This window comes from Lithobates pipiens, unplaced genomic scaffold, assembly GCF_037356315.1.
Source record: "Lithobates pipiens isolate NorthernLeopardFrog02 unplaced genomic scaffold, aLitPip1_a1.2 Scaffold_25, whole genome shotgun sequence".
Lineage (NCBI taxonomy): Eukaryota > Metazoa > Chordata > Amphibia > Anura > Ranidae > Lithobates > Lithobates pipiens.
In genome coordinates, this window is record NW_027507787.1 from 39,504,742 (window position 1) to 39,528,670 (window position 23,929).

Genomic DNA, 23,929 nt, shown 5'->3' on the forward strand with positions numbered 1-23,929 from the left:
ATATGGAATCTGAGTATGTAACAAAGGTATTTTGAACAGTTTTTGAACCAGCAAAGATACACTATTCACAGAATAATCAGGGTAAACAATCTTTTCAGTCTTACTAAACTGACAAGATTTGTAACAAAAAAAAGAAAAAAATGATGCAATATGTTATTTACACTTTACAAATAAAATACATTTCCAGTTAACCCCAGAATGTTACTCCAGTGCAGGCTTTCCACCGCAGGAAGCCAGGATTTTATAGATAGGTTTTTAAACAGTCTAAATGTAAGTACTTTGCCTGGCCATACATTATACAATTTTCTTTTTCAATTTTTCTTTAGATTTACCAAAACCATATAATATGAGGTCAAACACTTTCAATGTGTATGCTATCAGGCAGGTACATGCAACTACATAGCTGAAGGTAAATCTAAAGGAAATTGAATAAGAAAATTGTATAGTGTATGGCCAGCCTAACTCTAAAGGCATTCGTATAGTTTTCTTTCTCTCAACTGATCCTAGAGGGAGCCCAGGTTTAATTGGTGGTATTACGCATATGGGCCTGAGTTTAACATTTGTCATAGACATCAGATCATCTATGACCAGTCCTGATTAAAGATAGCACCACAGGTTTCACATGCTCCCCCAAAAGCCTCTCTAGGCTAAGACATGCAAGCATGGGGTGATCCCGGCATGCATGTTTATGTACTGTCTGAGAAAAAAAATGAAATCAATAAATTGCCAGGCGATCAGATTATGCCCGCATATCTGACCTTCCTGTATTGTCATTGACCTGTTTTATTTTTTATTTTTGATCTTTAAAGTGTTTTTCTATATTTTTGGATGGATTAACTTGTAAATAGTCTAAACGTTCAACTACAATACGTATCCTTTGTGTGGCACATCATATAAAAGGTAATGGTTTTTGTACAAGCAACCAATTTTAGCCACTAACTATGCACACTGTCCTGTTCAACAAAAATGTACAACTGCTTATACTGTATATTGTGTTTATACTGTATGTATTGCTGTCTCTGGGTGGCTTTATTAACTACTGAGTGTGTGCTACCCTATTTATCACTATTTATCGCCTCCCATCATCAGACAGAGCAAAAAAAAAAAAAGGCATTCATAGATCCCTGAAGCCCATACTTGAGAATACAAGAGTGTTAATAGGCTCTTATGATTGAATATGAAATAATGGACAAATTAAGACTTTTTTAAAAGAATATATTCACTATCATTACTAACTTTCCTGCTCTTTTTGATCCTTGTTATTACCAGTAATTATTTTATTACTGGTGGTTTTTACAGCAAAAGTGTGACTAAAAAAGGATATTTTTTTTTGTCTTAAGAGTAGCAATGAGTGAATTTTTAATATGTGGATTAACTCATCTGAAACCTATTTATTGAGATTCATATACATCTTCATACAGTTCCCTCGCACAAGGTTCAGCTATTTACAGCTTTATTTACATTACTTTATTAATGTACAGATTAAAAAGGTATTTTCTCTAAATCAAAGTGCTATGTACAGTATAACAAAAATGCAAACCATAATTGTGGGAAGTTTAGTTAAACTATGCACAAAAAAGATGAAAAAAATAAACATAAAAGGGTGCAAATGGTGATGTTGGTTTCTTTTCACTACATGCAAGACACTGTTTATCCAAGCTAGTTTGGAAACTGAAATGGATAAATTAAATGGCTGAATTTTAACAATACAATAGTAGGACGTTAAATGCAATTCTGAAACTGAATGGAAAATTGTAAATATAAGCAGTGTTATACTATAGAGTATGGACCAACCAGGGGTACTCACCATGTGAGTCAGTGAGAGTGATTTACCAAACAAGCTGAGAATGTTTGATTATACTGGAACCAAATCTTGTTAAGGACTCATCAATAGGAAACTAATTTGTCTAAATTCCTTGTTAGGCTGGGTTCACACTGGTGAGCTGTTAGACATTGCATTTGATTCACACCGCACTGCTGTGCAGATCACATGCGACAACTGTGCGATGTGAATTCAGCCATACAGGTTGTATGGCTGAATTTGCATCGCATTCACATTAAAAAGAGTGCAGGACCCGTTTTTTGGTTCGCCCTGGAACCGGATCGCATGGGTGTTTGGATCCCTGCACCATTTAACAGTTCGCACTGCGAGGTTCACATATAGCAGTGTGAACTGCCTGCGAGTCCTAAGCGATGCGGGAACCGGTACTGAAATCGCACTGGTTCCCGCATCACACTAGTGTGAACCGGCAAAGGGATTTATGGTTTGAAAAGTGAATTTCCACTTAGCCTAGTGGATGGGGGAAAGCTGAGTGAAAATTCACTTTGCAAAAAATGGCTAATCACCTGCAAGGAGATAATAAAAAAAAAAAGATTCTTGCTTCCACATGATTGGACCATAGACATTAGTAAAGCTTTACTTCATTCATTAATCTAAGCAAAAATTCACTTTGCAAAGTAAAGTAAAGATTCATGCTGTACTCAGAAGGGACGGGGTTCCCCATCAATCAGGAAGTCTTATATAGCCTGATCCTTGCCCAGATGTTGCATTGAGCCATCTAATCAGCCTGACCTTATCTGGTGAAACTGTTAAAAATTGCACACCCTAAGCCCTTGTACACACCGTCAGAGATTTTGACGGAATGTGTCCTATCGGACTGTTTTGTCGGATATTCCGACTGTGTGTGGTCTCCATCGGACTGTTTCCGTCGGAATATCCGACGGACCAACTTTTCCAACTTGCCGGTAAAATTTTCTGACAAAATGCTCCGATCGGACATACTCCGATCATGTGTAGCCTACTCCGACGGACAAAGTGCCACGCATGCTCAGATCAAATTCCTAGACCAAAGCTATTGGCTACTAGCCTGAACGTAGTCCCATCATAACAAATTAACGTCATCACGTTATGTACAATCGGATTTTCCGACAACTTAGTCCGACCGTGTGTATGCAACATCACTTCCGGACCTCTTCCGGAATTAATCAGTCGGAATTACTCTGACGGATTTGGTTGTCGGAATCTCCGACCGTGTGTACAAGGGCTAAGAAGACCAAGGCTTGACAAGATAGGTCTCCTTTTACCCTATACAGTATATATATATACCGGTATATAGATATATAGATATATATCTATTGATATATATCTATATAGAGACTTTTAGGCTGGGTTTCGCCAGACTAGGTATGTGACTTAACCCGATTTTTAGCTGTTGGGAAACTGGATAATGAATATATGCAAATATTGAAAAAAATCTATTTAGCATGATGCACTATAAAATATGCACTATAATTAAACAGTAATGGTGCAATGACCAAAAATAATTGTAATTTACTTGTACATATAGTATTTTACATTTTGTTTTTGTTTTTTTATGTATTAATTCATTTATGATAAAAAAAATGTTAAGTGCTGCATGCATAATATACAATTTATTTTTTTTGCTTACATTTTACATTAAAGTACTGTATTTTTCAGTACTATGTCACCAAAGCCAGTGTTTTTAAATTAAAAATAATTTGGCGTGATAAAATATTGAAACAGGTATGTACATATATTTGATAAAGTGAAAGTGCACCCTGTGCTATAAAAGAGTTGTATAGCTAGGAATGACAATTACAAATGCTTTGGTCCCCCTTTTGATGAAATGGGCTTTAATAATTCATTGGGGGGTTATTTACAAATGGAAAATCCACTTTGCATTACAAGTGCACTGCTCTAAATCTCTAGATTGCTCTAAATCTAAGGGGTAGATCTGAAATGAGTGGAAGCTCTGCTGATTTTATCATCCAATCATGTGTAAGCTAAAATGCTGTTTTTTATTTTCCTTGCATGTCCCCCTCGGATCTACAGCGACTTTACTTTCAGTGTAATTTCAAGTGCACTTGCAGTGCAAAGTGGATTTGCCTTTAGTAAATAACCCCCATCACGCCTCTCATTCCAATAATGAATGGATGAAAATATACAGGAAATATTTGTTAAAACCCTATCTTTTTCATTACCTCAGATAGTGTCTAACAAGATCTATGCTTAATTCTAGAAGAACACAGGGGTCCACCCTTTGGTTCTTTTACACCAGTAAAATGCTGAAGAAATTGAAGGAATGAAGTTATAACTCCCGTGTTCTAACTGAATCAGAACGTGAGCTGCCTGGCAGCCGCCGACACTACAGCGTGGATCTGATTTCTAAGAACTATTCAAGATGTAATTAAAAAAATGATGTGCGATTTCCAAAGCCAAACCACAAATTTTGTTAGCTATAACTATTCTTTGAATGATTCTTTATTTCTGACAATATTTCAATGATGTGATTTTTGTGTTTCTCCTAAAATAGGGGCTATAGGTAATAAATAATAAGACTTTCACAGGAGCACAAAGATAGCAAGTGTGATGTAGTGTAAGAATATAATTATTTCAACAGGCCAGTATAATTTTACAATAAAATTTTCTCTCATCACTAACCTCATTACATACATTCTACGTACAGACCTACATAATCCAATCAAACTTTCCTGTACATTCTTTATCTGTCTTTTATTTCATCCTTTTTCTTTTTGTGTACCAACTGAATCTTCACATATCATCATCTTTTCTAAAGAAAAGAAAAAAAATAATAAATCAAATACACATAGTTTTTTTTTACATTGTAAATAATAAACTTATTAACTACCAATCTACATAAAAAGTTTTATTACAGATTGCAGTTTATATAAATAGTAATTTTGGTGTTGAGATTTCTGAAGCACAGTGATTGTCAATTTATATTGTAGAGGTTCCCCATCACAAATGCAATAGAATAAAGTGATTGTAAAGTCTTGTTTTAAAAAAACAAAACAAACCTGTTATACCTACCTGTTCTGTGTAGTGTTTTTTCACAAGGCAGCCCAGATCCTCTTTTTCTCTGGTCCCTCTTTGGCTCTCCTGGCCCCTCCCTCTTTCCACATGCCCCCATAGCAAGCAGCTTGCTATGGGGGCACCCAAGCCAAGACACAGTTCCCTGTTTTCTATTCAGACACAGAGCCGCAGCCTAGCCCTGCCCCCTCTCTCTCCTGATTGGCTAGCCGACTTTGATTCACAGCAGCAGTCACCAATGGCACCACTGTTGTATCTCTGCCAATCAGAAGGGAGATCCCGGATGGCCACGGAACTTGTGGAAATCGCTGGATAGAGAGGGGGCTAAGGTAAGTATTAGGAGGGCAGCTATGCACAAAAGGCTTTTTATCTTAATGCATAGAATGCATTAAAGTGGATGTAAACCCTCTCCTATACTCAGTGAAGTGAACAGCCTCAGATGATACACAGGGATGAAACAAATATCCCTATATAAGTTTTACATGTATAGCTGATGTCTTCAGCTTGCTATATTCTTTAGAATTCTTACATTGTGTTAGAATTTTTACTCCCTCATTTAACAGTAGGAGTGTAGTCTTGGCATACACTGTGTGACTGCTGATTGGAGGAAATTATAGGCAGAAGAACAAAGATACTTTCAGAGCTGTGCTGTGAAAAGACAAGCTCTCTGCTAATCTATTTATAGCACCCACCCGACACACATTTCAGGATGGTTTTTGTGCTAAAAGAGGAACGAAACAGCAGAAAGATACGGGACTCAGGGCTTTGGAGAGGGATAAGTAAACACTACAGATACTGCATATGTGCCTAGGTCAAAATTCATGAATCGGGTTTACATCCAAATTTAGATAAAAAACCCTTCTGACTTTACAACCCCTTCAATGACTATCAGAGGCTGCTGACATACTAGGGGGGATGATGGTCAGTGACTGTGGACATGTGGACATGCTACAGGTGTGGTTTGAGACTGGAGACATGCTGTAGAAGACAATGAGAGACTGGTGATGTGGTACATGAGTCTAGAAGAGATCACTGATATTACTCCTTTACAAATCAATGTTTCCACTACAGGCTGCTGCACTACCAAAGGGCTTCATGTGACCTTAAAGGCTGGTACAAATGAACTGGCTGACATTCAGCCCATGTGTACAGCAGCCTGTCCAACAGAAGCCGGTCTAACAGCTGGCTTTTACCAAACAAGCAAGCTGGAAAACCAGCATCTGATCAACGCTTGCAACCAATGGCTGTGAGCGCTGATCAGTGTGTTCTGGCGGGGGCAGTCCCCCTGTCAGATCACAATAGCTCAGTGGGGGAGATTGCCGCACTAACATCACTTAGTTAGTATGGTGATCTCTCTGATTTTTTTTCATTCAGACTGCTGGGATGCATAGTTTGTATTTGTGAACTATGGAGTATGTAGACAAGTGTAAATGGTACACAGAAAGCTGAAACTATAGTATGTGAACAGCCAGCCTGGTAGTATACCTGTGCAGGGGGTAGATATATTACTTCTCAGGTGTTGGGCGTGAAGGATCATTTTTTATTTCAATATAAACTTACATTTTAAGACATTTTTATATAATTGATCTTTTCCCAACAATGTGATATTGCATCGCCTTTGTGCCCTGCACAGCTGCCTTTTACCTAATTTATTCCCTGCAACACCCTTTAGGTTAGCAATATTAACCACCACTATAACGAAAAAAAGGTTTACCTATTTAAGACATACAAACTGGCCCATGCATGTTCTCTGTTGATATTCTGTCCAAGGGCGATCATTGAATTTCTGTCTCTTCTTTTAATGTCATTTTGCACAATATCTGGCCTATGGAAGCAAGGATATAATGGGGTTATAGCATAGCACTGTAGTGGTATAGTGATTCTGTAGTATCAGTATTTATATAAGTTCCCATGAAAGAAAACACAGAATTAGGATTGCATACATGATCATCAAAATTTTCTAGGAAACAAAATACGGAAGACTTTATATGTCAGGAACATATTTAGATATAGCGAAACTGATCACAGGTCTTATGAGTGGACTGCACAGAGGCTTGCTATCAGTTGATTGCATACCGGAGTTATGAAGATTTGGAGTTTTCTTTAATGCTGAATTCCAGACAAACAACTAAATAAATATATGAAATACATATCAGCCCGGCTGTTTTACCTGGCAAAGGATTTGTATTTCTGTCTGTATTTCACTCACATCAGTCCCTACTCTCAAGGAGCCCACAATCTAAGGCCCCCATTCATATACTAGGGCCAATTTTGGACAGCAGCCAATTAACCTACCTGCATGTCTTTGGAGTGTGGGAGGAAACCGGAGTACCCGGAGGAAACCCACGCAGGCACAGGGAGAACATGCAAACTCCAGGCAGGTAGTGTAGTGGTTGGGATCTGAACCAGCAAATCTTTTTACTGCTAGGTGACAGTGCTAACCACTACACCACTGTGCCGCCCTATTTTAGATGAAATCCAATAAAATCTAATTTTTCATAAATGTAAGCCAAAATGTATTCTGCTACATGTCTTTGGTAATAAAAATCCTGTTAAGTGTATAATAATTGGTTTGTGTGATCACGGACAGATGTACACAAATGATCATGTACAGATGTGCGCAGGGGATCACAGACATATGTGTGCAGATAATCATTGGGACATGTGATTTTACTGGGACATATGTTGCGGACATGTGTTTTGGGGACATGTATTGTGGGGGACATGTGTTTTGGGGACATGTGTTTTACACTGTGTGTAACTATGCTGATGATCAGTGTGTAAAAAACTGTAAAAAACAGCTCATATACACTGATCACCAGCCAGCTGCAATGATCCATTCTCCTCTCCTAACAGACAACTAATGTGTGAGGAGAGGAGAGCCAATCGCCTAGAAACCGGCTCTTTGTTTACATCACATGACGGCTGTGATTGGTCATGTGATCAAGAGGGCCAATCACAGAGCCCTCCTGCCGATCTGAGATGCGTTGTGTCTAGGTGACACGAGCGCATCGGGATTGTGCCACTGCATGGGCCCACGCGCAAGCGATCCCCCTCCTTCTGAGGGACATTCCTGAACGTCCACTCAGGAGAGAGCACCCACCCGGCCGTACATATGCAGTGGCTGGGTGGGCAGTGGTTAAATCTGAAGTTTTACTAAAAGGATTTTTAATCCTACAGCTTTAGTGACCTAACTTCCTTGCAATTAGGTATGGGCCACATTGTGTAGGCAGATAGATCCTGGAGAAATCCTCACTGCAGGGATGCCGGTTCCCCTCCTGGCTGTGAACTTCCGGCACTGCGAGGGTTAATAGCTTTGGATCTGCGAGCTGAATTCAATTGAGAAAGATCCTGACAGGAATCCACCCCCTTCCCCATTGACAAAAGTTATTTCATTGCATGTAACATGCAATGAAAAATGTCACCTGTCTCGAAAACAATGAAAAGAACTTTACACAATGGAGTAGGGGTAGAGGTAGCAGGTGCCTGTTGGGAACTTTTTCTATTGAATTCAGCCTGGAGACACAAAGCTACTAACCATTACAGTGCTGGAAATTCAGAGGAAGGAAGAGGCCCGGCATCCCTGCAGTGAAGATTTATCCCAGATCCAACATGGGACATGCTTAAAGCGGAATTTCAGTCATTTTTTTTATCTTTCTGTCTATTAAATCTTCAAACATTTTTTTTTCTGACAGTAAATACCTTATACAGCCCACTTTCTGTTTTTTGTCTGGTAAAAAGCCTAGGCTTATGACATCATGCACAGCTCTTTCTCTCCCTCTTGTGAGCGTTTGCCAGGAAGGGAGGGAGGATGAACCATAAAAGGGCCAATGAGAACTGCAGAGCTGGAGGTGTGCCTCCTGTGCCTCTGTGTAAATCCAGTAAGTGAACAGGCAGCAGCTTCAGCTGCCAACAGTTAAAATGATTGCAGCCAGACTCAGTGGAGGGAGATTTCTGCAGCATATTTGGCAAGTACAGAATCACAGTATATATAAAATAATATGGAGGGAAACTTCAGAATGGCAAAGATGTTTTTATTACAAATTATGTGAGCAGACTGCAGTTCCTCTTTAATTACAGGTAAGTTAGGTCACTAAAGCTGTAGGGCTAAACATTATTTCCTCAGCTTCAAGGAATACATGTTTTATCCCTTCCATAAATTGTGACTGGCTAGTAAAATCAGAAGCAGCACACTGAAGAGCTCATCTCTGCTCTTCTCCTATCATCATGGTCCTTGTTAGAACATGAGCACTGTACAACAACTGACTGGCTTCTTGTGCTGCTTCACCCTCTCTGAGCCCTGCTGTATAGAAGACTGCAAGCGGAAAGTCAAATTCAAGTATCTACAGTGCTTGCATTACAAATATATTTAACCACTTGCTTACTGGGCACTTAAACCCCCCTCAGTCCCAGACCAATTTTCAGCTTTCAGCGCTGATACACTTTGAATGACAATTGCGCGGGCATACAACACTGTACCCAAATGAAATTTTTATCATTTTTTTTCCCACAAATAGAGCTTTCTTTTGGTGGTATTTAGTTACAGCTCGGAGTTTTATTTTTTGCTAAACAAACAAAAAAAGATGCAAAAAAAAAAAATTAATGTTTTAATAGTTTGTTATAAAATTTTGCAAACGGGTCATTTTTCTCCTTCATTGAAGTGCGCTGATTAGGCGGCACTGATAGGCTGCACTGGTGGGCACTGATGGGCTGCATTGGTGGGCACTGATAGGCTGCATTGGTGGGCACTGATAGGCTGCACTGGTGGGCACTGATAGGCATAGTTAAGGCGGCACTAATAGGCACAGATAAGGCGGCACTGATGGGCACAGATAAGGCGGCACTGATGGGCACAGATAAGATGGCACGGATGGGTGGAACGGATGGGCACTGATAGGTACCACTGATAGATGGGACTGATGGGCACTGATAGGTGGCTCTGATAGGTGGCACTGCTGGGCACTGATGGGCGGCACTGCTGGGCACTGGTAGATGACACTGATGGGCACGGATATGTGGCACTGGGGTGCAGCACCTTTGAGGCAGATTGTGGGCACTGCTGGGTGGCACTGTGGGTGGCACTGCTGGGTGGCACTGTGGGCACTGCTGGGTGGCACTATGGGCACTGCTGGGTGGCACTGACGGGGGGCACTTACTTTTAGTACATGTGGCACTGCAGGGGGCAGGTGGGCACTGGCAGGGGGCAGGTAGGCATTAGCAGGGCTGGCTGTGATCGGGACTGATGTCCTGATCACGGCCGCCGGTGATCGGCTTTTTTTTTTCTCCTCGCGCTGTCAGCGCGAGGAGGAATAATAGCCGATTACCGGCTCCGTTATATCACATGATCAACTGTCATTGGCTGACAGCTGATCACGTGATAAGGGGTCGGGATCGACCCCTTGCATGGATCGGTGATCAGGCGAGTCTCATGGGCTCGCCGATCACAGAGCGCGCCGCGCGCGCCCCTCAGGGGGCGCGCAGGCCGCTCGTACACGGGACTACGTCTATTGATGTCGTCCCGGAAAAGGAGATCCGCGCTGTAGCCGTCATTTGGCTATAGCGCGGATCTCAAGTGGTTAATGAAGAACTAAAACCCACCGAACTACATTAATTTGTGTCTTTAATATCTGCCTGGAGTTCAGCTTTAAGTTGGATTCTAGTAGCTATTGCTTGGATAAGATTCCATCAAAGACAGATAAGATAATGAAATCAATACACGATATTTCTTTTATAAGCATGCCAGCAAGGAAACAATTTTCTGCAGCTGAAGGTAAAGCAATAAAACATTATGAGGCAGAGATATAAAAGTCCTTTTCTGTCAAGTGTGAGTTAACTAAGTGGGGTCAAAAGAACAGCTAAGGTCTTAAAAAGGCATGTTTAAACAAAAACATAAGGAAATGCACTGGACATGCTTCTGTCTGGGATTTCTTTAACACAGAACAATGGAAGGAAATTCAGATGTTTCTTCCAGCTGTAAATGTGACATTATGGATGTGTTTGACTATTTCCTCACTCACAATGTACAAAATGTCATTTATACTTTCCTCACTATTTACTGTATGTCCGTTAAATGATGTTTGGAATATAACATCACACCCTTCAAAGTTTAGGCAAAATAAATTGTGGATGGTGTTTAAGAAATTCTCTGTTTAGTAAGATTGCACATTTTAATTGTTTAAAGCAATAAGTTCTATTAAAAAAAAAGGGAATGTAAATTGGACGTTTCTTTCATACAAAAAAAAATGGTTGGCAAAAAGTGACAAAAATATCAATCTCCAAGCTCTAATTCTTTGTTTCTGGCATCCTCTATGCAAAACTGCAATGGATTTGACCACCCTGTCACAGAGTCACATAATGGATCATTTATTCTTTAGTGGAACAGGTGACTAGTTTTCTTTTAAGCAACTGGCTGAATGGGGGTATATGAGCTGGAGATAAAGAAAATGTTTAGATATACTTTGATGATATTATAAAAGAGCATATACAAGTTGACTACCCTCAGACACCATCATCACCTGGCAGGTCTACAAGCATAAAGACTGGACTTGTACAAAAGGTTTATGTCAATGTAGAGAGGAGGAAATGAGAGGTACCATCATTGCTTATTTCATGCAAAACCTGCCTAATTAACTATTCCCTCTTCTTCCAGTGGTGTTGGGGTTCTCCCTCCAGCTCAGAATATTCGCCCCATCCAGCAGGAGAAAACAAGCAACTGCCATCTCATGTCTAAGCTTCAAATTGCATCTGAAATGTTTCATGTCCTTACAATCCTAATACAGGTTACCTTCACATAAAATATACAAGAGATATTGCACAACAAAAAAAACTACTAAAACTTGCGTGATGATTAAGTGACTATATCAATAAACAGAGGAATTGCTCCTCCCTTCCTCCCTTTGTAGTAAAGTAAATGAAAAATACAGAAGCAAGTATGAGCCTTCTTTCAAATATCAGGAGCTGATCTGGAACCTTAATGGCCAAGTACTGATAAGTAAAATTGCTTTATTTCCACAATGCACATGAAAATAGCTTTCAAACAATGCTTCACTTGTGACAACCCATACTGTCCTGCAAAGAATCAGCACCTCTAATTTTAGGTAAATTGTTTTTCTAATATGATGTTATCTGATTCAGCTCTTACTCCTTGGGCACTCTCCACATCCAATATGACAGCACCGGGGCACAGTTGTCGAGGTCTGATATGTGCTGTTTTTTATGGAATGTATATTATACATAAATACCCAACTGTGCATTCGTCTTTAAGTTATCTTACTGGCTACAGGTTTGCTTTCAGTGGAACTTAAGCTTCATAGGATGGTTAAATTTGCAGGCATAATCTTCCAGTCTTTAGGCAAAATGCTTAGCCAGGGAGTGCATTAACAAAAATGCTTGGCTTAGACATGATGGTAGAAAAGGGCAGCGCAGATATGGAAATGTGGACAAGAGGTCATGATTTTGAAATGATGGTAATATTTCAGGTTACCTGTAGAGCTGAGGACAGGATCTCTTCAATGACGCTGAGGATAATCCTAATTTATTCTGATTCTTTTTAGTCTTCTTAAGAAGATCTCGGACACGTCCCCATGGATGGAGATCCAGCTAACAATTAAAAACAGAAGTTACTCCAACATCCTCACCACTTAAGCCTCATAGTTTGTATCTATATTGTTGTATGTATCACAATACACTGCATTTGACATAATGACTTTGGGGTTTACATAGTACAACAGTATTACATCTTTTACGCTACACATAATTATATTTGGTTTCACATGGTGCAGTGTTGCAGGATGTTCTGCCTTTAGTTCAGACCTGACCACTATAACACTTATTCAAGGCAAACAGGCTAATCCTGCCAGAGAATTCAAGCTGAGTTGAAAGGCAAATACTGCAGGTTTAGGCATGTTGTGACATAACGGAGGAATGTCTAAACTTGCAATAGGGAAAAAGACACATTCCTTTAGTCAGAAGCCATGGTTGACAACCCTTGTACTTCCCTTTCATTAATGTTAGTATAATGTATTAAAGAATCACCCACTCAAACTAATATTTAATTTTTTGTATATGTAAGGGGAGTTAAAAATATAGAAAATTTCTTATATCTCTTGGGGTTCTACTGGTCAGATATGGGCTTGAGATCTTGGGTCTGCAACCTGCTGTGCAAGTTCTGAGGGGTTATCATTTTCTACTGGATTTTGTACATATTTTATATTACTGTGACTGACATCCCATGAGCTTCCTTTGTATTGATGTTAGTGTCATAGGATCACCCACTTAAAGTGATATTTGAGATTTTGGTAGGTGCTGGGTAAATTAAAAACATGACAGTTTATTAGAACTCTTGGGGGTTTCACTGGTGAGATCTGGGCTTGAGTTCCTGAGTCTGCATACCTACTGTGCCAGTTTTAAGGGGTTTCCATTTTCTTCTGGATTTTATATGTATTTTATATTATAGAGAATGTAATAGGAGGTACAAGAGATGGATGTGAACACTTAACATTCCATACCTGCAGGCCATTTGTAACCTCTTGGAATCCCCGTGTCATACCTTGTTACCTTTAGGACATGAAAACTGTTGGTTTTTGCTCCTGCAAAGCAATCTTCCTTAATGGAAGATTTTTTTGACCAGACTTCCAAGGAGGCCTAAATGGTCTACAGGTATGAAAAAAAAAAATTGAATGAACACATCTACCTGGGCTCGTTGACTGCATTGGCTATTTTCTGGAAAAATGTGAATTTACCCCTTAAAAACAACAAAAAGAACCAGGATCTGCTTCAGAACACCCGACACCACCTGCACCTAAAATATCACTTTTAGGCGGGTTGACCCTTCAGATATGCATGCATACCTAATGGCTGCTGCTAAGACTTTGCTATGCATAAACTTTATATGCAAGCAAAAGTCACTGTTCTTCTACTGGAGAATCAATCCAGGTGATGGATTAACCATACTACAGACTGCCTGCTATCCCCCGAGAGGGACTTGCAATGAGTACAAGAAAATTCATGATGAGCTTACAGTTTCTATTGTCCACCACTACACTGGTTTAAAACATGCTACTGATCAGGTATAGGATGTGTGCCTATTTTAAGTAAAACATTTGAAAACCAAAAATGTCAAAGACATGGTGGCTATAATGATGTTGCCAAATTAAAGAAAAGTGAAAATCTATTGTGTTTTGTATTTTTGCAGTTGATAAATTTATATTATACAATTATATTCTGTTTTAGTAACTTCATCCTCTTGTTTTCCACTGACTTTACTGGATATTGCCTATACTTCTCTATATCGTGATAGACTCTGTGCGCTTTGTGCATCAAATCTAAAAGGAAAGTGCGTTTCTTTAGATTCCAGCCCTTAAAAAAAATACAAATAAAAACGCAGGGGTTGCTACAGGCAACTTGCTAGTTTAAACAGTTTTTGATAAATTGAGTCTGAGTTATTAAATTATGAAATTATGCAGTAGCTGAGCAAAGAGTGGTGGGGTGTGACAAAAGCCTGACGTTTTTGTCATAGAGATTTTCCAACATGCCATTCCAACTGATCAGGGAAAGTTACCAAGAAAAAAAAGTATAAATAAAAAGCAGATGGAAAAATGGCGTGAGTCAGGAAAAAGCAGATGGAAAAATGGCGTGAGTCAGGAGATAAGGATAATTGTTATAAGAGTGGACAGATCTATCACCTTAGTTGAAACTGATGAGGGATCTGTGTATTACTACCCAAAATTACAGTCAGCAGATGTTATAAGAATCAGGGAGTTTGGATTTCTTGGGTGACTTTTGTCACACTCCAATTTTTCGTTCTGTAGCTGCTGCATGTAGACTTGTGTGGACAGATCCTAATTGAAAAAGTAACCTTTCTACCGATATTTAGATTTTTTGTTTTTTAAATGTCTTTTAGGACAGCAGGTTAAAACCAGATGCAAGGCCTTAATCAATGAGAATTGAGAATATCTGATAATCATGTACTACGGATCTTGAAGTGTGATGATTAAAACATCATAAAAGCTTTTTAAAGGAAAAATTCAGAACATCAGCTGCATACACATCCCAGTTCCAGAATATTATTAGACCCATTTGAGAAAGTCACTTCAAAGACTATTTATCCAGCTGTGTGTTGTTTTATCTAAAAATACAGTTCCAGTTCCAGATGTCATCCGGTTCTAAATGCATCATTTAGTATCATTTTATTTTCCTTTGAAGATGTTAGAACAAATAAGTGTGTTAGGGTTTACTTGGGTTTATTCTAAAGTAATGCACCAATTTCAAGCATTGCTTTTGATAACTGGACCAAGTAGGGGCTATCATCAGAGCACTAATGATCACCAGAACGCATCAGAAATGCATGATTTCACACACAAGAGAAGAAGATTAGTGTTGAAGTGTTGATCCCATCAAGTCAGCACTTTGAGACAGATTTGTCACCACTCACTATTCTGAGAGACTTGAGTGTCTATGGCCAGCCTTGGAAGATTAGTATTTAAGATTGCAAGATATCAAAGTTTAAATAAGTTTATATATATATATATATATATATATATATATATATATTGAACAATTCCAAGGGTAGCCAGGGCACTCTATGTTTGAAGTAAATGTCCAGGTGCTCACCCGCAAAGAAATCCATATTAATCCATATTAATCCAAAACTGGTTTAGAGGCACTCACATATCTTGCAGATTAGGAAGATCAAACACAGCAATGTTTTTATCATCAGCTTTTCGATGAAGCTCATCTTTGACAAGACAAGAAAGATGGACTGAGCTTCATCGAAACATTGACAATAAAAACACTGCTGTGTTTGATCTTCCTCATCTGCAAGACCCGTGAGTGCCTCTGAACCAGTTTTGGATTTACAGGTATATATATATGTATATATATATGTATATATATTTACAGTGTTTTTCTTTACCATAATAATTTTTTTTTGTTAACTTGCAATGTGCTGGCCTAGCTCCTATGTCCCTCCTCTCACCTGTCTACGTAACCTTTTAAATATCAGTAGGTGGAGAAGTTGAACAGCATGCTATAGAGTGTCACTTGATTGACAGTTTTGAGTCTGATGGGGATGCTGACAACACATAAAAGATATCAACACCCAGCAGCAATCTCAGGGGATTGGAATGTCCACACAAGGGAGGCATTCACAGGTAAATAGTAACAGGTGCATCTGAGCCACTACCTCCCGTGCAATGCCTGGTGAGCCTCAAGAACACAACACTCAACTTGGGAAGTCTCTGCAAACCTCCATGTAATCCATGCAAAAAAGGGAGAAAGGCTGGTGCCATGAAAGTCGGATAAAACATAAATTATAGTAGTCAAAAATTAAAAATGTGTTCAGCCATCAGGACTTAATCATGGCTCAAGGTAAATAACATGCCTGAAATATGTAAATGTAGTAAGATGCACATATAGTCTTATGAGAAGATTTTTGTTAAAATGAATGGTCTCCTTGGCCTCTCCAGATACAGGCATAGCCTGGACCTGTGAGTGTATATTGTAGACATTATCCATGAGAGTGCTATTCAGAAATGAAGGATGTACAGTTTAGGTATATCTCCGGGGAATCTTATTAGGGATCCACAATCAAGTTTGTTTCTCCATTAACTGGGACATACAGTAGAATTTGTAAGGCAACACCATAAAATATGTTTTAAAAAATGATTTACCTTTTTCATATCTTGTTCCAGTGGTGCAAAAGCTTCATTGAAATTTCTGTCCCAGCCCAGCTTACTTTCTTTGTCGTCACATTTTAGTTTAGTGAAAGGCTTCCTGACTCCCAGTATGTTAGGACTTCTCCAACCATCTAACTGGACGTTGTTTCCTACAACAGTACACAGAGTTACAATGGTACAATATAATGTTGTAATTTTTACGTATATCATGGTCTACACATACAGCTGTAGGTTCAGTAACCAAACAAAATCTCACCTTTTTACTGATCTACAAAAATTAGCATATGCTTGTATTACATCTCTGTTCCATGTACTGTATACACCTGCAAAGTGGGCACTTTATATTTAAAATGAATAAATAATAAAATGTTGGTGCTGGTCCTTTCAGAATGGTATATTCTAGTCTGAATGTTAAACTGTAGAGGCCGGATACTTAGTGGAGTTAGAGCCAGACAGGCACTTGAGCAAAAGGAAACCACTGCCTGGCTTCGGTATAGGGACAACCGCCAGCCTCCTTTAGTTGTGCATTAAAATAGAACTGATCTTGTATTTCAAATTTTTCAGCCAAATCAGGATAACACCCACCTTATATTTGTTATGTGTTCCCATTCACATAGTACAGGCATACCCCACTTTTAAGTATGCAATGGGGTTTATTTACTAAAGCTGGAAAGTGCAAAATCAGGCTCACTGCTGCATAGAAACCAATGAGCTTCTGTCGGTTTTGAAGTGCGTCTCTTGAATGAAGGCGATGTCTATCTGAGATTTTTTCAGTTTGTGTAGGAGCATGTGTCTTTTCTCAGGCACGTTTAGCCCCTTAACATTAAAAGACATCACTCTAATGTTATCCATTGTCATTTTCCGGGGGGGTGCGGTTGGCGGGGTTGAGTAGGGATAGAGAAGTTTAAGAGGTTAGTAAGGGTTAGAAAGAAGGTAGGAAAGTAGAAAAAAGAGAGATCAGGAAAAGCAATATACTTTGGGCTGAGAGCCCAAGTTCCGCTTTAACTTGCGGTATCAGCATATAATGCACAGGGGATGAGAATTACACAAGCTATAATCTCACTCTCCCCTTATCTTGTGTAATACCCCGTTTCCCTCTCCCCTCCCCTCTTGGTTCATGTTTCGGCCACTTAGCTATTTGCCCCGGGCAGTTGATGTCAATGACATTCACTTAGATCCAGGCTACATTGTAGCGCAGAGTCAACATCGCCACTATGTTATTCACTGTTTAATACTTTAGCCTCAATAACATCTGGTGCACAGAGTAACTGTGAATCAACTTGCCTTCTGTTATATTACACATTTACCCCACATTTACCACAGTCCCCCTCCGAGGGGAAGATACTCGGCCCCTTCAGTGAGCACAGCCGGCACCCCTCCCAGACACCAGAGTAGCCGCTCCCCACGCCCACAACTCCCGGTAGGCAACAAGGATAAGTCTAGTGTCTGGTCTTGTGTTCCTCCTCTCATTTTATTTTGCTTATCTTACGCCTAGAGTTGTGTGTGTAGGGGGAGGCCAGGGCTCCCCATAGAGCTCCCCTCGTGTTCGGTAGTAACAATTGCACCGGGGGATTCCCTGTAAGAGTTCCGGTGTGAACAGCGGGAATGCAGGGGAGTAAAAACTCAGACCAAGCTGTGCTGCACGGTGGGTGGGCGGCAAGTGGGCGGGTCTCATCAGTGGCCACCGCCTTGTTGGGAACAAAAGTGTGTATGGGTTTCGCCCTCCTGTGCAGATTAACATGGTCACAGCCCTCTCCAGTGCATGGCTTAGGCATGGGGGGGAGGGGTCTCCTCCGGCACAGGCGGCAGGTGTTCCTGCAAGTTGATTCCGAGCTGCTGACAATACTGTAGTCTGTACATTTCCGCTACGGGGAAGGTCAGGGAGGTGGCGGGGACAACCAATCTTACACACCTAACAGCCTCAATTTCCAGGCTTTAAGGGGAGCGTACTCACATCTGAAAGGTGTCACAGCTCTCAGTTTGCTTCCAAGGATGGTGCTCTCGGTCAGCGGCGGCCTCTATGTTGCCCGGGCGGGGGGTCTCCCCTTCTCTGTGCCGGCGGGTGCTGGCGGTTGGGGGAACGAGGAAGGAGAGCTAGCCAGTTGGGTACCTCGATCGGCTGCGTACCAAGGAATCCAAATAGGGCAGGCAGAGATGCTGGTGACCGGAGGGTGAAGGATCCTTGGTTCTTCTGGAAAGTCACCGAAAGCGGGTATCCCCATCTGTATGTAACATCATGACGTCTGGAGAGGTCCAGTAATGGTTTCAGTAGAGCCCGCCGGTGCAGTGTGGCGCGGGAGAGATCCGGGAGTATTCTAATGGGAACTCCATCAAACTCCAATTCTCCTGCCTCCCAGGCTTTCCTGATAATGTGTCCCTTCTGTGTGTAGTGATGGAGTTTACAAATCATGTCTCTGGGTCTCGCTGGGTCTGCCGGCTTGGGACCCAGCGTTCTATGTATGCGGTCAATCCTCACATGCGTGGGTAGTTCCACTCCGTCAATGCTGCGGAAGATGGCAAGTGCCGTTGCAGCCAGATCCATAGCTCCGGTGGCCTCTGGTAGACCTCAGAGCCGGAGGTTATTCCTCTGGCTTCGGTCCTCCATATCTTCTTGGTGTAATTGTTGCTCCACCAGGGCTTCCATGTGAGACTCTTGTAGTTCTTCTAGTACTGGTATCAGTTTTTCTAGGGAGTTCACAGAGGATTCTCCGTTCGTCAGCCTGGACGTCAGTCCCTTTATCTCCGCTCTCACCTCCGCGATCTCCTTCCTGTGCACTGCTTCCACAGTGCCAATTAAGGTAACGATGTCCGCCTTTGTGGGGAGTGCTCGGAGCAGGGCGCACAACTCGAGGTCCGCTCGGCACATGAGAGATGAGGGTTGTGGTGAGCTGTCAGGGATAGGATGAGAGCTTGATGGTGCAGCTAGAATTGACTCCGGTATCTCCGGCTCTATAGCGAGGGTAGGTGTACTCTCCATCATTTGGGTCTCTAAGCCTGCACGTGCGTCCGCCATTTTAGGGTCCGGCAAGTTCACTTGGGAGAGCTGAATCAATCTCCTAATTTCGCTCGATGGCGCAGTTGGAGGAGTGGGTTTTGGATGCTTATTGTTCCTCTTGGTTGTCCTCTTCTTTGAGGAGTGCATGCTGTGTTGTATCCTGTTGGTATAGACGGGGTAGTCGGGAGATAGCCAGGAGCTCAAGGAAAGCACGTCTCTATTCAGCCATGACCAGGCCATGCCCCTCAATGAGCTTCTAACCCCAGCTTGTTCAATTGGTAATTTGGTAATAAAACCTGGAAGCTCATTGGTTTCTATGCAGAAGTGAGCCTGATTTTGCACTTTCCAGCTTTAGTAAATAAAATAAACCACATTGTGTAAATGTGCAGAACTGTCTGTCCTAACAAAGGGTTAACAATCTCAAGGACTGGGTAGTACACTGTATGTTGATGCACAAAACATACTCATTTATTTTAACATTGCCAACTATTCTAAGCAATGGAAGTATGTATGAACTTGCTCAAAAGAAACAACTAGAAAGGTAAGAAACATAAAAAAACACAAGCCCCCCCCCCCCCCCCAAAAAAAAAAAAAAACATATACAGTATTTGTAAGTATGCTACACATTATGCTGTGTGAATGGGAACACATAACAAACATATAGTTGGGGTGTCTTGAACCTAACAGCAAAGGTAGAACTCCATGTTTCTAAGCAGAAGAAACATTGTATGTGTCTTCTGTCTAGCAAATGTTTTCCTTGTGTACACTGCCTGTGATATATGCCCAGAGTACACCCCCAGCATCTGTAGGGTTGCCAGTAAGGGAGCATGAGCATAAGTTAGATCATTGCTGGCCACTCAATGTCTGAACATAAGGACATTAAAGTGGTTGTAAAGGCTGAAGGTTTTTTACCGTCATGCATTTTATGCATAATGGTAAAAAACCTTCAGCATGCAGCTTCTCCTGCTGCTCCCCCTAAATACTCGCCTGAGCCCGATCTCGATCCAGCAATGCGCATGAGAGCTGCTGTCCAGGCTCTCTGTATCCTTATTGGCTGAGACACAGCAGCAGGAGCTACTGGCCAGTGAGGAGGTCTTATAGAGACACAGAGCAGGGCTCGGGAACTAGCATGCATGAGTGCCCCCATAGCAAACGGCTTACTATAGGGGCATTCAGTGGTGGGAAAGAGCCAGGTGCACCAGTGGGGGAGGATGCACAGACCATTACACAGAGCAGTTAAGTATACATTGTTTGTTATTTTTAGTACCACTTTAAGCACTCTCTGGGAGAGATACTAAAAGTATACCAGCACATCAACAATAAATGTGTTCAAAAATGCTAAATGGTTTAATAAATGTAACATTAATGTTTATGGTATATTGGGCATACAATTGCTAATCTTCTACGGAAAATGCTAGTTGCCTGGTTGTGATACTAACCCGCTAGCTTTAATGATTTCTGACTCAAGTATGCAGTAGACATGTGCATTCGTTTTCGTCCGAAAGCATTTTCGTCCGAATTTCAGCTATTTTCGTTTTCGTTTTGACAAACGATAACGAAAGCACAAAATCCGAAAAACGAAAGATCCGACATAAATAAATGCTTTATTTTCGTTTTCATTGTTACAACAGTTCGATATAGAATAGGAGATTCGACATGACTCTGACAACAATCTGTGTCTATAGAACCTATGTTCGAATGTGCCTAACCTTACCTCTATTAGTCCAAGATTATATAGAGAAAATATTCGACAGAGAAAAAAGATTTGACAGAGAGAAAAGATTCTGCAAGATACTGTCCTAAAAAGTGTTTGGGGACCCAGGTCCTGCCCCAGGGGACATGTATCAATGCAAAAAAAAGTTTTAAAAACGGCCGTTTTTTCGGGAGCAGTGATTTTAATAATGATTAAAGTGAAACAATAAAAGTGTAATATTCCTTTAAATTTCGTAGGGGGGGGTTGTCTATAGTATGCCTGTGAAGGGGCGCATGTTTCCCGTGCTTAGAATTGTCCCTGCACAAAGTGTCATTTATGCAGGAAAAAAAGTCCTTTAAAATCACTCGCAGCTATAATGAATTGTCGGCTCCCGTAATACAGAGAACACTCATTGAAAGTCATTGATAAAAAAATAAATAAATAAATAAAAAAAAAAAAGCGTGGGGGTCCCCCAAATTCAATTACCAGGCCCTTCAGGTCTGGTATGGATATTAAGGGGAACCCTGCCTCAAATTTAAGAAAAAATTTGACGTGGGGTTCCCCCTAAATATCCATAACCAGACCCTTCAGGTCTGGTATGGATATTAAGGGGAATCCCGCGTCAAATTCAAAAAAAAATTGACGTGGGGTTCCCCCTAAAAATCCATACCAGACCCTTTATCCGAGCACGCAACCTGGCAGGCCGCAGGAAAAGAGGGGGGGGACGAGAGAGCGGCCCCCCCTCCCTCCTGAACCGTACCAGGCCACATGCCCTCAACATTGGGAGGATGCTTTGGGGGTCTGTGACCCCTCAAAGCACCTTGTCCCCATGTTGATGAGGACAAGGGCCTCTGCGGGCGGGGGGCTTATCAGAATCTGGAAGCCCCCTTTAATAAGGGGACCCCCAGATCCCGGCCCCCCCCCTGTTTGAAATGGTAAGGGGGTACAAAAGTACCCCTACCATTTCACAAAGAAAGTGTAAAAAATGTTTAAATAAAACAAACACACTTTTGAAAAATTCCTTTATTAAAAATAAAAAAATAAAAAAAAGATTCCAGCGGCGGTAATCCACTCTTGCTATCCATCGACGGACGGTCATCTCTCCAGCGATGTCTAATATCATCCAGCGCAGCGCAGCATCCTTCTTCTGTCTCCGTGGAGGAGACACTACAGACATTCCGGCGGCTGACGTTTGTTATATACGGAGGGCGGGGCCACCCGTCACCTGACCCCGCCCCCCTCTGACGCAAGGGGAAACCCGGGGTTCCCTGTGACGTAGGGGTGACCCGCACCCCTCTGATGTAACACAGGCAGGTTTCCGTTACATCAGAGACGTCAGCCGCCGGAATGTCTGTAGTGTCTCCTCCACGGAGACAGAAGAAGGATGCTGCGCTGCGCTGGATGATATTAGACATCGCTGGAGAGATGACCGTCCGTCGATGGATAGCAAGAGTGGATTACCGCCGCTGGAATCTTTTTTTTTTTTTTTTTTTTTTTTTTAATAAAGGAATTTTTCAAAAGTGTGTTTGTTTTATTTAAACATTTTTTACACTTTCTTTGTGAAATGGTAGGGGTACTTTTGTACCCCCTTACCATTTCAAACAGGGGGGGGGCCGGGATCTGGGGGTCCCCTTATTAAAGGGGGCTTCCAGATTCTGATAAGCCCCCCGCCCGCAGACCTCCACAACCACCGGCCAGGGTTGTGGGGATGAGGCCCTTGTCCTCATCAACATGGGGACAAGGTGCTTTGAGGGGTCACAGACCCCCAAAGCATCCTCCCAATGTTGAGGGCATGTGGCCTGGTACGGTTCAGGAGGGAGGGGGGGCCGCTCTCTCGTCCCCCCCTCTTTTCCTGCGGCCTGCCAGGTTGCGTGCTCGGATAAAGGGTCTGGTATGGATTTTTAGGGGGAACCCCACGTCAATTTTTTTTAAAATTTGACGCGGGGTTCCCCTTAATATCCATACCAGACCTGAAGGGTCTGGTTATGGATATTTAGGGGGAACCCCACGTCAAATTTTTTCTTAAATTTGAGGCAGGGTTCCCCTTAATATCCATACCAGACCTGAAGGGCCTGGTAATTGAATTTGGGGGACCCCCACGCTTTTTTTTTTATTTATTTATTTATTTTTTTATCAATGACTTTCAATGAGTGTTCTCTGTATTACGGGAGCCGACAATTCATAATAGCTGCGAGTGATTTTAAAGGACTTTTTTTCCTGCATAAATGACACTTTGTGCAGGGACAATTCTAAGCACGGGAAACATGCGCCCCTTCACAGGCATACTATAGACAACCCCCCCCCTACGAAATTTAAAGGAATATTACACTTTTATTGTTTCACTTTAATCATTATTAAAATCACTGCTCCCGAAAAAACGGCCGTTTTTAAAACTTTTTTTTGCATTGATCCATGTCCCCTGGGGCAGGACCCGGGTCCCCAAACACTTTTTAGGACAGTAACTTGCAAATTAGCCTTTAAAATGAGCACTTTAGATTTTGAACGTTGGAGTCCCATAGACTTTAATAGGGTTCTAAAGTATGCTATATACTAGCTCCGTCGAATCTTCTTTATACATTCGACAGACACCATAAGCCTTCAAAGACAGATTCGACCGTAATTCATGTGGATTTTCGGACGAATGCAATTTTTGAACGAAAAATGAAATAAATAAAAACGAATTTCGGGAGTAACTAAATAAATTAAGTTTTCAG

At 41.3% G+C, this 23,929-nt stretch overlaps 1 protein-coding gene across 2 annotated transcripts in view; it reads right to left on the reverse strand.

Moving 5' to 3' along the window:
* Positions 1–315: 315 nt before the first annotated feature.
* LOC143930218 (uncharacterized) overlaps positions 316–23,929 on the reverse strand; it is an 82,842-nt gene continuing 59,228 nt past the window's right edge. For both annotated transcript variants that reach the window (XM_077454292.1, XM_077454291.1), the window contains exons 5-8: positions 16,522–16,676; positions 12,336–12,451; positions 6,567–6,677; positions 316–4,592 (exon numbers count right to left, since the gene is read on the reverse strand). In XM_077454292.1, the coding sequence (XP_077310418.1) occupies positions 4,574–4,592; positions 6,567–6,677; positions 12,336–12,451; positions 16,522–16,676 (401 nt within the window). In that variant the 3' untranslated portion in view covers positions 316–4,573. The remainder of the gene's footprint in view (positions 4,593–6,566; positions 6,678–12,335; positions 12,452–16,521; positions 16,677–23,929) is intronic.